This window comes from Amborella trichopoda, chromosome 3 (assembly GCF_054954075.1).
Source record: "Amborella trichopoda isolate Santa Cruz 75 chromosome 3, AtrichopodaSantaCruz75HAP2 v2.0, whole genome shotgun sequence".
Classification (NCBI taxonomy): Eukaryota; Viridiplantae; Streptophyta; class Magnoliopsida; order Amborellales; family Amborellaceae; genus Amborella; species Amborella trichopoda.
The window spans coordinates 2,717,998-2,732,745 of NC_142338.1; the positions used below are offsets into that span (position 1 = coordinate 2,717,998).

Here is a 14,748-nt window from a genome sequence, read left to right on the forward strand (position 1 = left end):
TAGAGGGCCAGATGGGGGGAAGCCCTCTATTTAACCCCGGTTTAGATTTTCAATTTACAGTCATGATGATTCAATTTTCCCCTCTCTCTCTCTCTCTCTCTCTGTCTCTCTCTCTGTGGCTGTTTTAATTCACATTTCCATTTACATTTTCAAACTGCAAACATGGGGATTCAAACTACAGTTCTAGTCCCAACCATCATTATTAAGAAATTCAATCTGGGTAACTCTTTAAGCAGTGCCTAAGGACTCGGATGGATTCGACCAAGTAACTTTGCATCCAACTATGGCTTAGGTTAGTTTGAAAGGCCAACTCGTCACTTAAAAAACTCAAAAAAAATTAGTAAAATGTCTTTAATATATGATTTATAAATACATTTTTGTAAGATTTGTATGGTTTTTATTATTTACAATCTTCTCTTATTACATACTTCAAATTTTTATTTTCCATTTTTTATTTTTTTAAATTATTTTAAGATATAAATCAAATTTTTCAATAATCCACTAGGTATATGCGAATTTCTCAGAGATCGTGAATAGCAACTCCCCCAAAAGCGCACATTATACAGTTACTCCTTTGCGTAAAAGACCTACTTACGAATATTTTTTCGCTTTCAAATTTCGGGATTCGCTTTAGAATCGCCGTATGAGGATTTTCGGGAAAAAAAAATGAAATTTTTAAGCTTTTAAGACCTAGATCTGACTACCCAAAAATTGGATGGTCCATAGGATGATTTTTTCCTTTTTTCAATTTTTTTTTTTTTTGAGGTTAGTCACTAAGTCGAAGAAGTTACATCCTCAAAATTTGCGGTCTAGGGTTTTCATTCGAGGGATCATGCACCCATGGGAACAATCTTTTAACCTTTTTGGATATTCATCTCTCTCTAAACACCGAATATACAAATATCTCACCAATTAAATTGTCATGTGAGATGTTTCTCACTGAGTCTCCTTATGAGATATTATATTTACATCCAGGTCATCCACTCCCTCTTCAAAATGGGATTAACTGTTCCCAGGTGAATCACTGTCACTGAAGTTACAGTTAATCTACACCGTAAATCATTGAAAATTAAAGTTGGGTGGCCCAGTCGTGTACAATACACCATACACGGGATGTGTTATATTTCTTTTAAATGAAAATAAATAAGTTCATTTTGCAAATTGCTCATCTTCTCTACTCTTGCTCATTCGCTTGCTCCTTAACAATATTAACAGTCACAAAGTTCAATTCCTTTAAAAAAATCTCAAAAGAAAGAGATAAAATTGATGTTGTTCTTAATATCACACAATTTTGTTGATTTTTGTTGTACTTCTTCAGACGGTTGTTTTTTTTTTCTAATTAAATTTCTTCTTGAATGCATCCATATTTCACAAAAAGCAGACAAGTCGACCGCTCATAAATTTTAATACACCAGGCAACAATATGTTCAATTATTCTTTAATATTTCTAGTTTTTCATTGTCATTTTTGCCTACTTCATTTATGCTAAGGTTCTATGTTGGCCATCTTTCTTTTCAGTAGGCAAGTCACTTTGTATTAAGAATAAGCTCCGAGTGTGAACACCCCTTGTATTTTCCACGCTTTCACCAGCTTCAGTACTGCAAAAACAGAGTGAGAAAGCACTCATTTACTGCAAAACTATGAGAGCATTAGGAATCCAAGACACAAACAGCCTCTTGCGTCTGCTATAAATGGTTTGGAGGCACAGAAGTGTCTGCATGTTCGGTTCATTTTCAATTAGTCATTTCCAATCCCCCAAACCTTACCTCACATTTGAAACATCCGTTCAAATAGAACAAATCCAGTCATTGTGGACAAGAAAAAAAACCTACTACTAACTGTTTTGAGCTCTTTTTCGGGCACAAGGTGGCAGGTAATTGATCCAAGAACTTTGTCACCTCAACTTTTGTGAGTTTTCATTGCAAGAGGAGTGGATTCAATAAAACACAAGAAAACATAGTTCCACTACCATCCGTTTAAGAACGAGATTGACTTATTCTGGTGCTACACAAATAAATACACATCCCAAGAGGGATATGTCCCACGTGATACATTTAGGAATCCAATTACAAAATACTAGCTTTCATATTCGTCAATTCGATCAGGAGAGATAGGCGATGGGGGTGCATCTTGTCTTGATAGAACCTCTGGTTCACCATTAACATTTCTTAATATCTGCAGGAAACCAATCGAGGAAACCGTGGATATTAGAGAGAGAGAGAGAGAGAGCAATAAATACTAGCCTAACCAGCCCAAAAAAAATATGCAAATTGCATGAATAATTAATTTTTTTTGGTGCTTATTTACAAGCGGGAAAAGCATAACATACGAAGATTTCTTCATCTAGATAAGATATCATGATCATCCTTTGGAATGTCCCACCTGCAAAAATAGAATGCATTTACAATTCAACGGGGACAGTGGCTCGTATTGTACCTGAGAGAGCCATGGGTTATGCAGAGACAAGAATAACAGAAAAAAAATATGAAGAACCAAAAAAGATGAGAACAAGAACTCCCACAATAATCCTGCCCCAGATAGCTAGGTGCCATAGTGATCAAATCCAATAATATTAAGTGTATTGTTTGTTTTTCTTGCTCAGATAGGAAATTGAAGGATTCAAACCCACAATCTGGGATGTCAAACCAAAATCATCAAATCACCAGGTTACAAGGTTTCAAACAAAAGTTTATGGTAAGTTTGGTGGAAAGAATTAGTTAATGAAGCATGAAATTTAAAACTGGTGACATATAAAGTCTATTTTTCTGGGCTAGATGAAGAGATATAAAGTCATTTCAAACTCGTGACATAAAGTCAATGGATTTTAGTAATAGATCTACCATGTATTCATTAACTTCTCATAATCAAATAAATCTTTTAAGTTCTTAAGTTTCATGCCACAAATAAGTAACCCATCATAATTTAAAGACGTTGAAAAAAAGGAAAAAAAAAAAAAACCATCCCTTAAATGCTAAAAGTTTCAGAAACGGAATCCAAAAACAAGAAGTATGGAAGGCTCCAAAAACAAAAGCATATCCTACTTAATGGGATTTTCAGTCCATTGGAAATGGCATCCTTTATAGGATCAGGAAATTGCTGGAGAGTCCCAGACGCTTGTCCATATGCCCCCTTAAGCTGTTCTGGAATTGCCTCTTCACTAACAGATGGTGGTTCTAACAAACCTTCAACATATTCTTCTCTCAACCGAATTGGTCCCTCAACAGTAAACTTTGTTTTCACAGTGACCTTGCTTTCTATCTGTATTTCATATATTAAACTTCAATAAGCTGCCCACAGATTGACACAACACTTAATGAATATACATTCAGATGGATATCCAATAAGAGCACCACAAACAAGGGGCACAGGAACAAGGAAGTCCAATAAAAGCAAGAAAGATTAGGCCAAGATGCTATGAACTTGCATTAAAGAAAGTAACAAATTGTAAGGGCGCTTTTGATTTCAGGGATTTTTTGGAAGTGGGAATGGAAAGTCCCACTTCCATGCTTGATTTTGCTGTGTGAAAGGCGATGCATGAAAGTGCGGCCTTCCACACAGCATTTTTTAGCATCAAAAGTAGTCCATTTTTTAAACACCGCCCTTTCATCAAAAATGACAGATAGGCGGTCTTCCATAATTTGTTGGAGACTCTATCCCACTCCTTTAAGCTCCCGGTGTCAAATACGCACTAGAAGATAGTAAGCAAAGAAAACAATAACTAATCAATACCTACAACAATTAATAAAGCAAATTTAATAAGAAATATAACAATATTTTAATATAATACAATAACTGATTGGGGGCTAGTTCTTATGCCCACTTTTTAGTAAATGCACTTGTCCATGATATTAAACTGCCAAATTGTATATCATGACAGAGAAGACTTTTTCTAGTAAGAAATTCAAATGAGGAGAACACAAAACTGTAACAAATTAAGCATGTCCAAGTAGACCCAGACCAGACCCACCATGTCCAGTGTCAGGTTGACCTCCAGAGTCAGCTGGTCAAACACACCTGTTTAACACCCCTACATATACCATCTTGGAAGAACAATATTTGGAAATTGTCTCATAGATCATCATTTTTTATACTTGGCAATATTTAAACACTTCATTCATCTACAGGATGGAGAATTAAATTTTTATTTGGATACAAATATATATAAGGAAAAATGTTTCATGCGGGCTGGACCGCATTTCTACATATGCGGTCCAGAAAGTGTAAAGCATCCATCTTAAAGATGGATGTCAGTAGGTGTTCCATCTAAAAACAATGGAAACTTACGCTCCAAATTTTTTCTCACTAGAATTGTTATTTCTAGTTTTTAAAATTTATTTATGTTTTCACATTCACGATCTCCATGTTAGAGAGTACATGTCCTTAAAAATTAAATCCTAAAATCCATCTCAAAAATAGATTTATTAAGAGGCCCGCATTTCTAAATATGCGGGCTTGGCCACATAGAAACCAGGTCCTATATATAATAACAATGCGAACATTTAAGTTGTACACAAGTAAAGGAATAGAACTTGCAATGGAAGAATGAGATCTCAAAACATGATAAAGTAGATATCTATATTGATGATATTTGATAGCATTAAAACAATTATGTTATATTTATGAATCCAAACAAGAAATTCAAAAGTAGCAATTCCATAACGATTTATATCCAGGTCAATCAATTTTCACCTGCCAAAATACATTTTCAAGTAATGCTCTCATAACATAATTTGTAATCATTAAAAATGCATTTGTAATGAAATAACATGCTGTGACAATTCTGGATATAAATGTTTGCTTCTTGAATCCCATGCAATAACACCCCCACCATAAGTGAAAATCATCCGCTAGTAAATTTGGATTTTTCAGAATCCGGTATCCAATTAGCATTGTTGTTCCTTCCAATACAGTGGGTTCCCCTACATCATGCAGATCATAATCTGTAGTTCTTTTAAGACATATTGGGACCCCATAGACCGCATTCTAATGTTCTTGAACTGGTTTGCTAGTAAAAATCTACTCAATTTTCCCATAGCATAGGCTATATATGGTCTAGTACAATGACATTATGTGCATAATACTCCAGGGACTCTTCGTCTGATTGGGAAACAAGAACTTTAGTATTCCTTTTGAGTTTAATATGAGGACCATGTGGGGTTGGACACTTAGCACACATTTAAAGTAATCAAATCTTTTGAGTACTTGTTCTACGTAGTGAGACTGGGTTGAAACTGGAAACTTAGGTTCCCTCAGTAACTTGATTCCAAGAATCACACGAGCTTACCCCATGTCCTTCTGTTAAACTCAAAAGATAGAAACAGCTTGGTGCCCTTAATTCATACCATGTCATCGCCAAGTATGAGCGCAGCATCTAATACAGGCAAAAGCAATAACCACAATTCCTTCAAACACTTCGGAGTATATACATGTGTCAATATCGTTGATTCAAAACTCATGTGACAGAACTACTCCGTCAGCCTGTCTTAACATTTTATAACATTGTTTTGATACTTGCTACAACCTATACAAGGATTCACGAGTTTACATACCTTGTTTTTCTGTCCTTTTAGGATAAATTCTTTAGGTTGCTATATGTCCAACTCTACATCTAGTAAGAATGACCATTTGATGAATCTCTAGATAGCATCTCAATGCCAATGCAATGAGTACTCAGATGGCAGCTATTCGAGCTATAGGTGCATAGGCTTCAAAAACATCGACACCTGCCTTACTTATAGCCTTTTGCAATCAGTCAAGACATATTTGCTTGAGGCAAAATCCAGAAATCTTGTGTTTCATATCGATTCTTCACTTCAATACTTCGAAATTCAATAACTTCGAATTCACATCCAGAGAGGTCAACACCCCCTCTTCATGTGTTCCATGTCCCAAAAGTCCAGAAAAATCCTGTGTCAACGTATCTGTTAAATAACAGGAGTTTTAATTATGTCTTTGAGTAAGACAAGTTTTGCCTTGTCAAACAATGATTTCTTTGTAGGTATGGGCTACACTTATAGAGGGCATGTTCAAACATAATGACGTAATGAACCCGATATCTCTTCATATGTGCATATGATTGACTCCTTTGCATTGTGGCATGGCAGATCAAGACAAGCTTAAAAGAAAATAAGTATGTTGGAAGTAGAAAAACATTGAAAATGCATTGTGTAATGTATGCGTACAATCCATATTGTTGGAATCGGGAGTGGAAGAAGAGAATTATGAAATGCTAGAAGATCCCTATAATCGAGAGCCCTGTCCGCACAATGCGAATGTTAGGAATCGAGAGTCAAGATCCCCCAATGTTAGAGATCTTAATCCTAAACTTCTAGGCATCTCAATCCCAAACTTTTGGGATCTTAATCCCAAACTTTGGACAACCTTCAAAAGTATAAATAGTCTAGGATTATGTGTATTCTGTAATGTAACGATCTCTTTATTCATAGCCAGCAAGCAATGCAACAATATTACTAGTATAGTGGCATTGCTAGTAGGCCATAACTAAAGAAAATTATCAGTTTGGTCATTTCATGGTCTTTAAGGTGTGGACCACTATCCCTAGAAGTGGGGAAAAAGATCCCCAAATTTAACAATCGAGATCCTAGAAAGATTCATTTCCCGGAGCAGGATCGCCGCCTAGCTTGAGAGATTCCAGCAAGCATAGTACGATCTAAGATCACAAAGAAACCCTTTCCACAAGCAGAAAGAAGTTTCGAACTATTGAAACTAGTACACAACAATATTTATGATCTAAAAGACATACAGGATTGTTGTGCGAAACAATACGACATGAGTTTCAAACTATTGAAATTAGTACACAACAATATTTATGATCTAAAAGACACATGGTTGTGTGAAACAATATGCCATTTTTATAGATGATTTCTCAAGATAAACTTATATTTATAAAATAAGAAACAAACATGAATCATTTAAGAAATTCAAGGTTCGCAAACTGAAGTTAAAAACCAATTGAATTTGAAAGTTAGAATTTCTGAAATGACAAAAGTGGTGAATGTTATCCCATAGACTTCACTAGAATTTAATGAAATATATGGCGTTATTTACCAAGAAACAACCCCATACACTTCCAAACAAACGGTCTAGCTGAAAGAAAAAAACCAGACTCATGGATATGGTCAATGTCATGCTCATCAGCTCTAACATCCCTACTAACACATAGAGATAAGCCTTAATGACTGCATGCATCAAGGTTTAAAAAAACGGATCAGTGTCCAAGATCGGCATCACAAAAACCACGTCAAAACAATGGATCAGCGATCCGGATCGGAGAATTGACTAGATCAGCCGGTTTCAGCCTCAAAAACATTTTCAAAAATCATTAAAAACCCTAAAAATATTATTTTTTGAGTTTCAAAAAAAATATGTACTTTAATTATTTTACAAAAAAAGGTGAAATATGGAGATGTTATTTCCCTATTTGGATGTCTGTATAATTATTAATTGTAATAAAATATTGTAATATTGCATCAAACATGATTCAAAAAACACTTTCATATCATAAGATTAAAAAAAATTACCCCCTATAAAATCAAATTAGTATCACATCAAACATTTGTTAACTCTGTCTCCTCATCCAAAATTATCACAACCTAACCAAATATAATACTATACACTAAAAATAGAATTATTAGTTTATATTTTATAATTATTTTATTATACAAATAACAACAAATTTAAGCTTTGTCTTATAATATCATTGAATTTAAAAAAATATTATTCACAACTATAAAAAAAATTTATGCAATTTATAATATAAATAAATTAGTATGTAAAATACAAAATTTAGTTATTAACATACAATTACTAATAATATTATAATATTGCATTAAACATGATTCAAAAAATACTAGAAAACACTTCATATCATAAGATTAAAAATTAAAATAAAACCCCTTATAAATTTTGATGTTATGACATCAATAAAAAATAAAAAAAAATCTTCAAACAATGATTGGACTCCAAAAGAATAGCCCTCTTAACATGAAATGAAGCCTCTCTCTGTAGAAGTCATACTTTCCAAAAAAAATTACGGCTAGATAAAATAGACTTGATAACGAAACCTTGAAATTAAAACATACATTACATATATTTACAAACTTGAAATACCTCCTCATCTTCAAATATATGCAACCCACATACATATATTCACAACATACGTCTTGATAGAGACAGCGAGAGAGTTGATAGAGAGAGCAAGAGAGTTGATGTATTTATAAGATATGTTGTGGCAATTTTTGATATGGACATTGCAAGATCTTTATATAGAGAGAGTGTGAGAGAGAGACTAATTTCATATAATTGAGAGAACGAAAAATTAGTTTAAAATCCCACATGGAGCCAAAGCCCTATAAATAGGCGTCATACCTAAGAAAGCCCATATACAGTTGATGGCACCACTTGCGCTGTGTGGTGGGTCCCATGTAAAGAAAAAGATATAAAATAAATAATTTAAAAAAATAAGAAACACAAATTATATTAAAAAAGGGTGAATGGGGCTGATTTGCTGACATCACCTATTGATTTGATGATATCACTGGCCGGTTTGTTGAGCGAACTAGCCGTGTCGTGGGGGAACTGGCCAGTTCTTGATATTTAGCAGGAACCGGCTCATCCCCAACGAAAATATCAGGAACCAGCTCATCCCTGATGATTCCCCATCCGGATTGGCTGGTTTTGATTGGATCGGTAATTTTTGAAATATTGTTTTGAAAAAATACCATATTCAAAATCCAATATTACACCCTATGAACTTCGTAAAGGCAGGAAACCTTCTCTTGGATTCCTCAAAGTCTGGGGATGCATGGCCTTGGTTAGGTTGCCTGATCTTGAGAGGCAGCGAACTTGGACCTGAAAGTATAAGGTTTTGCTTTTGTAGGATATGCTAAACACAACAACGCCTAGATGTTTTTGGACCTAGACTCGAATTCATCATTGAGTACAAGGATGTAGAATTTTTCAAACACACATTCATAGGTGAGCGAGAGAGAGAATATGAAGAACAACATGACAAACATAGATTAAATGAGCACGAGAACCATGAAGACATAGAACCCAATAGAAGTAAGAGAGCCAAAAGACCTGACTTTTAGATGTATCATTTGGAAGATGATCCTCAAAGCAACGTTCAAGAAGGCAGAGGTGCCCAGAAGTTATACCTTGGCTATGGTCTATCTATTTCAGACCTAGACCTTTTTTTTCTTGCGCTATAGTATGCAATACTTTTTTACTTTTTACACAACTTCTTTGTTGTGTAATACGAAAATATATATTGCACCAATTCGTACTCATTTCTTATAAGTTTTTGTGGGGTTTAGCCAAATTTCTTGATTTTCTTATAATTAATCTCCCATCTAACTAAACTATGCAACTAACCCCAAATTTTTTGGGTCCCTTGCACATTTAGTACCACATATCATCGAGACTAGTCCTTTTCATCATCAAGCATCATTTCAAAAATCACTTTTAAAGAATAAAAGAAGCCATCTTTTTAAAATAATCAACAAAAATTACAACTCAATTCCTTAAATTAACCATTAATTGCTCCCAATTAACCATTAGTTTCCATTAGAGCAGCCAAAAATCAGTAATATAATCCCAAAACCTATTAAGACCCTTACGCTTTGCGCCGCCAATGAGACCGCCTTGAGGCGACTGCCTAGGCATGCATCTAGGCAAGGACGCCCAATGTGCTCGTCTAGGCGTTTTGGCTGCTAAATTTTCAAACAATGCCTAAAAGTTTCCAAGAAGCCATAACCTCGCGTGATGCTCCATTTTGGAGAGAGGTCATCAACGATGAGATGGACTTGATATTGGAAAACAACACTTGGATACTTGTGGGTTTATCTCCTAATTCTAAGCATCTAGGATGTAAATGGGTTTTCAAAAAGAAAATCAAGGACGACGGTAGTATTGAAAAACATAGAGCAAGACTGGTTGCAAAAGGCTATAGGCAAATGAAGATCTAAAAGTTCCTTTACCTATACATCAGTAGCTTGAAGAGCTAAATTCCGAGTACTCATTGCATTAGCATCAATATACCATCTACAAAATTTAACAAATTGATGTTAAGATAGAATTTCTACATGGTGAACTACATGAAGGGATACACATAGAGCATCCTAAAGGATCTCTCCTGAAACGACAGGAACACAAGGCATGTAAACTTGTGAAATCCTTGTATAGGTTGAAACCCGCACTAAACAAATAGCATGAAAAGTATGACATACCATTTTTTTTGTTTGTTTATTCCATTGTATCACATTCTTATGGGACAAAATGTTGGGCGGTCAAGAAACAACATACCATAGAATAAGTATAATTGAGATGAGGATGTTGAGATAGATGAGTGGCAAGACAAGAAAGGATATAATTTGAAAGTAATACATTCTGAAGAATTTAGGTGTAGTACCAATACATGATGATAAGATGAGAGAAAGTAGACTTAGGTAGGCTAGTCATGTTTTGTGTGGACCTAGTATAGTATGTTCAAATGGAAGGCTCAAAAAAGACAAGGGGTAGGCCCAAAAAGGCATGGTTGGAAGTAATGAGAGAAGATATGGAGACTTATAACCCTACTTATAACCATTGTTTGCACTCCAACGGCTTCATTAAATGCTATCTACATGAGATTAACACAAAAATATTTTGTGGAATGATCATGTTTATTTTAGATACACATTGCTACAACATATAAAAGTTTTTGTACCCTTTCTTTTAGAAAACATATTTCTGCTCCCCCTCTTTCTCTCATGTACTCATGAACCATCAGCAAGGAAAAAACTCTCTGTCATCAATCTTTAACCTCTTCAATTCAATACCAAAACTATCCCCCCTTCCTCTCCAGCAAGGCACAAGATTTTTTTTTGCCATTTTTCTTATTTTTTTCTCTTTTATCAATCTGAATCAATATTCCAAAAAGCGGACCGTCCAACGCCTAGGAGCCCTCCTAGGTGGATATCCCTGGTCCCCCGCCTGAACCCGCCTAGGCGGCCGGCCAGGGACTGAAATGCGACACTTTGTGGGTACTTTTGGGTCATTTTTTTAATACTAAAGGGGCAAAATTGTAGGTTTTAGGTTTATTTGAAACCTAAAACCCATTAGAGGCTATTTTAGAGAGAGAAAGCCTAAAAAAAAAGAGTATTCTACTAGGCCGCCCAAGTTTTGGGTGTCTGCCTGGGCACCCGCCTAGGCGCTGGGCGGCCTGGACCCCCGCGACCGCCTAAGTGCCGCCTAGCACTTTTTGAAACACTGATCTGAATTTTATTTTTGTTGAGGTTTGTGGCCTTTAAAGCATGTGAGAGCATGAAAATAAAGAACTATAGAAGATTATGCACTTCAGTGGGAGTGTGTGTGCTGGTGGACAGACCTAAAGTTAGGCGATCTATGACCCTAATCATGTCCAAAACCCTTACATCTGGGCATATGACATTACTATAAAGGGTTTTCTTAGAGGGTCATCCCCTGTTGAGGTCGAAGAGATGCCCAAGAATGGTTTATAGCCAAAGAGCTTCATGGTCTCATGTGTTCTGATGTAGGCCTGTGAAAATAAGAGCTAAATCCTCAACAAACTTTCACATGGCATGTACACAAGACCATAATTGTTAGGACTAGGAGTAGGTATGTGTACGGGGGCAGGAGCGGATGCAGGCACAGGCAAAGGTGCGGGAACCTCGGATCGACCCTTAGCTGAAGCTCCCTACCCTGGGAGCGCTTGGGAGTCCTACTCAAGGAGCAACCGAAGAGTGATATCCTATACATGCACTAGATATATATGAGATTCTTATCTATATATATTATTGCAATTACCTTAATGATAATCATAAATATATGTGCGTGCTTGTTGTTAAAATTATGTCCTATCAATTTTTCATAAGTGATATCTTAAAAATAAAAGAATGAACAACCAATCTTTTAGCATTATCCATATGTTGACTACATGAGAATAACAACTCAGAAAGTACCATAAAAAATTACAAAATACAAAAAAGAATAATACACTTAGAGCCCGTAGAGTACACCAATGTTTCCAAAAGCAGACCGGCCAGTGCCTAGGTGGTTCTGGGGGCCAAGGCACATCGTCCAGGTCTAGACGCCCAAAAAAAGCGGCATACCCTAGGCGCTAGCCTAGGCGCCCAAGAAACCGCCTTGGCGGCAACCAAAACCCAGACCTGGGCGGCCGCCAACACCCAGACCTAGGCGACCGCCCATGGACAGCGCCCTGCCTAGGAAAAAACACTCGTTGGGGGCATTTTTTGTCATTTGTTTTATACTAAGAGCCCAAAAAATTGGGTTTTAGGTTCATTTGAAACCTAAAATTCATTAAAGCCCATTTTAGAGAGAGAAAACCCCCAAAAAACTAGTTTTTGGTGATTTCTTTAGGATCGAATGGTTTCTCAAAGTTATGAGAAATTGATCAAAACATCACCCATTGATAATATATTTAATTTTGATGTTTTATAAATCTATTGGGGCGTTTTCTAGAAGATTTTGAGTCCTTAGAAGCATCTTTAAGGTGGAAGTTTGGAGATTGAGTAATCAAAGTAAGTGATTTTCTTATTGCTTGTATAAGTTATAATATTTTGAGATGTCTTCTTCAGGATCTAATAGGAGTGGTGATCCTAGTTGGAAATATGGCTACAACCAAAATCCTATGATAAAAATTGCATAAGATGCAAGTTTTATGAGAACAATACAAACGGAGGCATAAACCGATTCAAAAAACATCTTGTCGGTATCAAGGGGGATGTTGCCCCACGTAAAAAGGCCCCTGATGCTATTAAAGATGAAATAACCAATTTTTTTAGTATGGTAAAAATGAAAAAAAATGAGAGATTTGCCTCCATAGCAGAGATTAGGTTTGGGGTTCGCGTCAATTATGATGATGATGATAGTGATGAGGATGGGATTGTGGAGGGATGTCAAGAGGTAGAACAATCCATTATTAGGGGAAAGGGAAAGGGAGTTGTAATAGGTTCTGGTTCTGGGAGTAAGAAGCCTCGGGTTAAAGGCCCTGTGGATAGTTTTTTGCCTCAGCCTGCCCTGAGGTTGCAGTAGAGAAAACAAAGAAGCAAACCACCCTTGAAAATAGAATGAAAAAAAAAGAGATATAGAGCTACTTATTATGTTGCTACATAGTTTTATGAGGCGAGCATTCCTTTCAATACCGCTAGCCTAAGCAGCTTCTATGCCGCGATAGAGGCAATTGGCCAATTTGGGCCTGAGATGAAACCCCCAACCCCATATGAGCTTTCAGAACCTCTTTTGAAAACAAAGGCAAGTGTTATGAAGGAAGAGATAGAAGTTAAGAAGGATGCATGGGCTCAGTATGGGGTTTCTATTATGACTGAAGATTGGACTGATAAGAAGAGAAGAAATCAGATGAATTTGCTTGTGAATTGTCCTTTTGGGACCGTTTTTTTTAAGTCTATTGTTGCCTTTGATCATATCCATGATGCCCATTACATATTCCAAGTTATAGATAAGAGAATCAAGGAGGTTGGGAAACATCTTGTTGTACAGGTTGTCTCAGACAATGCTGCTCCTAATGTTGTTGCAGCTAAATTGTTGCGCATAGCTTATCCTAGAATCTTTTGGACACCATGTGCAGCACATTATATAGACCTCATGCTTGAGTATCTTGGCGGTTTAACTGAGATATCAAGTGCAGTGAAGAAGGCAAAGTCAATTACAAATTTCATTTATACCCACCATCTCACCCTCAACAATGATGCGTAGATTTACAAAAAAGAAAGAGATTGTAAGGCTCAGGGTCACGAGATTTGCAACCTGGTACTTATGCTTAGATAGCATACATTTGAGGACAGTGCAGTTGAGGCATATGTTTACCTCGGATGACTGGAGAGCATGCATATGGTCCAAGGATCAGATTGGAAAGAAGGCGAGAGATATCCTTTCTAAGGCGTTTTGACGAGGGGTGAAGGGCGGTCTTAAGGTATTTTTTTCCTCTTGTCAAAGTCCTTCGCATGGTTGATAGTGACAAGGCTTCTATGGGCTACGCTATGGAGAAATGCAAAAGAGAGATAGCCCAAAATTTGGATGATGATAAGAACAGCTACAAGCCTGTTTGGGAGATTATTGATGAGAAGTGGGATAGGCAGCTACACCGGCCATTGCATGCAGCTTGTTATTATTTGAACCCAACTTTTTTTTATGTTGACAAAGATATACACATAAATGACACAATTATGACGGAATTTAATAAGTATGTAGATGTGTCAGTCCCTGATCTTGATATCCAGGATATTATATGCACTGATGAGCTGATAAATTACAAGTGCTCATTAAAGTCTTTTGGGAGTCCAATGGCAATGAGGCAAAGGAGCAAAATTGATCCAGGTAGAAATAATATTATTAAGTTCATCAAGTTCAAGTAATCAAGTTTCATTTTTATAATTCTATTATTTACATATGATTTTAGTCTATATCTTTGCAGCCAATTGGTGGAACCAACATGGGTGCAGTTCTCCAAATTTACAAAAGTTGGCCATTCAGATCTTAAACCTAACCACTTCCTCATCCGGTTGTGAGTGCAATTGGAATACTTTTGGAGGGGTAAGGCCATAACGGTAATTTGTATAAATGTATTAATAATACAAGAACCATAGATTTTCATTACTTTCATTTGATTTTGTTAAATTCATACAAAGAAAAGGAACAGGCTTGAATCAAAGGGGCTCAATGACCTAGTCTATGTCAGGTATAATC

The 14,748-nt window shown here is 36.2% G+C and overlaps 1 protein-coding gene across 4 annotated transcripts in view; it reads right to left on the bottom strand.

Moving 5' to 3' along the window:
- Positions 1-1,890: 1,890 nt before the first annotated feature.
- Positions 1,891-14,748, bottom strand: part of LOC105421080 (putative plastid-lipid-associated protein 13, chloroplastic) — a 32,269-nt gene continuing 19,411 nt past the window's right edge. Inside the window, exons 5-7 of one of the 4 annotated variants that reach the window (XR_966862.3) lie at positions 3,042-3,258; positions 2,330-2,436; positions 1,891-2,175 (exon numbers count right to left, since the gene is read on the bottom strand). Coding sequence is in view for 2 of the 4 variants with exons in the window: in XM_011627129.3 (XP_011625431.1) it covers positions 2,077-2,175; positions 2,330-2,382; positions 3,042-3,258 (369 nt within the window). In the remaining 2 variants the exon portion in view is untranslated. Of the gene's footprint in view, positions 2,176-2,329; positions 2,437-3,041; positions 3,288-14,748 lie in introns of all 4 variants that reach the window. The other 3 variants (XR_016052705.1, XM_011627129.3, XM_088862848.1) reach the window with 3 other exon arrangements.